At 57.4% G+C, this 3,515-nt stretch overlaps 1 protein-coding gene across 1 annotated transcript; it reads left to right on the top strand.

The window, feature by feature from the left end:
- The first annotated feature begins 241 nt into the window (after positions 1–241).
- Positions 242–877, top strand: LOC140669623 (uncharacterized). The gene has a single exon (XM_072899623.1). The coding sequence runs from the start codon at positions 242–244 to the stop codon at positions 875–877; it is 636 nt and encodes a 211-aa protein (XP_072755724.1).
- The last annotated feature ends 2,638 nt before the right edge of the window (positions 878–3,515 follow it).

The raw sequence follows: 3,515 nt of genomic DNA, 5'->3' as shown, positions 1-3,515 counted from the left end.
GGCTCTGAGAGATTTCGGTGTCCCCGAGTACCTCCAGAAGATGGTCGGGAATTACCTCCGAGGCCGATACCTCCTTGCCCCGAAGAGGGATGGTCCGATACAGGCCAGGGCTGTCACTAAGGGTGTTTCGCAGGGGTCAGTACTAGGCCCCCTGCTATGAAACATCGCCTATGACAAGGTCCTCACCGGCTGGTTTCCCCCAGGCTGCGACCTTGTATGCTATGCAGACGATACCCTGGTCATGGCTTGGGGAGTCAACTGGATGGAGACGCGCAACACCGCGAGGCTTGCGGTGGCAGAGGTGGTGCGCCAGATAGAAACGGTCGGGTTGAAGGTCGTGCTCCAAAAAACCGAGGCCGTGTTTCTGCACGACGGCTCTCATGGAGCGCCACCGGAAACCCAACGGCCTCTAGAAAGAGACACCCTAGTATCTGTGGGGTCGAGTTTCAAATATCTCGGCTTCCAGATAGACGACACCTGGGGGTTCAGGGAACACTTTGCTCTCCTGACCTTCAAAGTGGCCAAGGCCTCCGCGGCGCTTGATAATCTCCTGCCCAACCTCGGAGGGCCTGGAGGCGTCGTCAGACGCCTCTGGTGCGGGACGGTTCAGGCCATGACCCTATATGAGGCCCCGGTCTGGGCCGAGAGGGTCATGGGAGATCGCGTATTGCGCAAAATGCTTAGAAGGATACAGCGTCCCATGGCCCTACGAGCGGCGCGGGCATACCGCACCGTCTCTCACAGGCCACGATCTTGGCCGGCCTGCCTTTCTGGGAGCTGGTGGCACGTTCCCACGCCAAAGTTTATCGGCGTGTGCGCCAGCTCCGAGAGACAGTTAATAACATCCCTATCATGGCCAGGATCAAACAGCAACTAAGGTGCCAGGCCCGACGGCTCCTTCTGGTGAGATGGAGACGCCACCTCACCGTCGAAGAGACCCACGTGGGTCGAAGGACCGTCGAGGCCATAGCTCCCGGTCTATTGGAATGGATGACGGGGAGCCAGGGTGTCTCATTCGGGATGACGCAGATACTCACTGGGCACGGCTGCTTCGGTAAGTACCTGCACAGGATTGGTAAAGAGGGCACCACCTCTTGCCACCATTGTGAGGATGGAAGGGACACGGCGCAGCACACGCTGGACAGCTGTCTGACGTGGGCAGAGGAGCGCCGTGCCCTCGTATCAGTCATTGGTTTCAACCTCTCCCCCAGGGCGGTAGTCGCTGCCATGCTGGAGTGGGAGGTCAAATAGGGGGCGGTGGCCTCCTGCGAGACTGTAATGTCGCGGAAGGAGGCTGCCGAGAGAGAGAGAGAGAAGGAGCGACGCGTCGTGCGACAGCCTTGTCGGCATCGTCGTCTCCCTGCGGGACAACCCGCTGTCCCCTATGTTGCTGGCGGGGGAACTATGCCACCCCCGCGACTCCCCTCCCCAACCGCCTCGTGTAGGAAACGGATGACGGTAAGGGAGAGGAACGTAGCCCGGTGAAAACTCCATCGGAGTGCAAGTGCGTTCCTCTCCTCCTCTTACCAACCGCTATCATCCGTTTAGGCGAAGGATGGACGGCCCCCTCATGGTGAGGAACCGTATGACCTTGACCCCCTTTGTTAGGGAGATAGGGAGAGCCCCGGATTCTAGACCCGGAACTGGGGGGACCAGAGATCAAGGTAGGGACCCTGATCTTTGGATCTCGCACCCATCTGGGGAGGGAGGCGGGCTATGTGGAGAGGTGGTGTCCCTCCCGTAGCTCAAAATAGTTAACATTATAAGCCGGAAATCAGGGAGCACAACCAGCTTCCCGATCAAGCGGTGTCGGCCCACATTTGACCGGCACCGCGAGGAAGTCAGATATGTCGAGGGGGGAGCGTGGAAGATTATGCCGCTGGCAATGTCCACGCTCCCCCTGTCAATCGACCAGGCCGGACACCCGCAGGGGTTTTAGTGGGTTAAAGTCCCTCATAACCCGCCGACACTCCCTCCCACGCGCCAATGTGGGGTCGGCGGGTATGTATGATGCATTTCCCTTGCGATAAAAAAAAGGTCAAGAACAAATCAAGAACAGGTTAGAACAGGTGGGCCAGACGGGCCGGTATGGTTCCGGAACTCCCGGGCGTATACTCAGCCTATCGGGCTGAACCGTCCCGAGCCGCTCGGACTTATTCCGAGGTCGGGGTCGGGACGGCGGAGGTTCCGGCGCGGGTCGTAGACGGGCACAGCCCGTCAGTTCAGCTACCACAGCCGCTCGGACTTATTCCGAGGTCAGGGCCTGGCAGCGAGAGTGGGTGCCACCGGTGGTGCATTGCGACCGTTTCCCCTTCCAAAGCGGTGTACCGCCGGTGCCCTCTCGAAGGATTATCTCGGAGAGGGCGTTCACACGGGACGCTGGCTGCCATGGCAGGTAGACTGGGCCGGGGAGCGGCGATCCAGTCCCAACCGTCCATGGGGGCCCCCCCGATTGGCACCACCCGCTGCGGTACCTGCGGTCGGAGGCGCAGGACCCCTGAAAGCCCATGGAAGCGTAAAAACCTCCATGGATCAATAGCGGGCTGGGGACCAGTGCTGGGGATGCCCATCCCCCGACCTGTGTCGTAGGCCGGGGGGACTCGTGGCCCCGTCGTCGAGTGTTGCCGGTCATGTTTCGGGACACTCTACGGCGGGTGAGGATACATCCTGGGTGGCGGAGCCGCAGCGGAGCGTGGGATTCATTAAAAATGAACTCTTTCACGCATAAAAGACATTTGAACTACACTGACTATGACTACGTAACACCGCAGTCAGTGCAGAAAGGGTAGGAGAAAGCCCGTTTTTTGGAAGAAATGGGAGAGGCGGTAGATGGCGAGGGAGAGGTGAGGATTGGGGGCATTTCCCCAAGAGCCACCTGTGTCGCCATCATTGACAATAAATTAAGGATCGTAAAAGGGCCAAAGCCCGGCCCTGCCTCTAGTAAACCGGGTTATACTATTAACCCGAAAGACTTCCCGGTCCTCCCCCTTACCATAGAGGAGAGGAATGTAGATGAATAGAGAGAAGGAGTGCAATAAGGAAGAAGATTGAATCTTCCGACAGTGAGGAAATTGAAAAGAAGCGCAGCAAGTCCAGATCTAGATCTAGATCCAGAACTAGACTTGAACGTAAATCTGGACGAAAGTCGAGAGCAAAGAAAAATGCTTTTGCTTCTGCGAAACCAGATGGGGGATCAGAGAAGTCAGGAGATAAAACTAAGGACATCTCAGACATCATTGATCCCACTCCCTCCTGCTCTGAAGAAACAACAACGAAGGGGAGAGGCAGGCCGCCAACAACCGGCGAATATATGGGGCATACCGCAGCAAAGAAGGATCTTAACGATCAGATAGACAGAGAACTTCTCACAGAAGTTGAGAGAGATCGTTGAGAATGCCAGATTAAACAGAGAAAAAACAGAAGCTCTGGCCATTAAGTTGTCGGATGAGGCTGGCCAAGATCCACAAAAGTTGGAAGAGGCTAGTCGTGCTATGCACCTGAAGCAGGCTGCAGAC

Source organism: Anoplolepis gracilipes, chromosome 9, assembly GCF_047496725.1.
Source record: "Anoplolepis gracilipes chromosome 9, ASM4749672v1, whole genome shotgun sequence".
NCBI classification, from domain to species: domain Eukaryota; kingdom Metazoa; phylum Arthropoda; class Insecta; order Hymenoptera; family Formicidae; genus Anoplolepis; species Anoplolepis gracilipes.
This window is presented reverse-complemented; position numbering and strand designations above follow the sequence as displayed.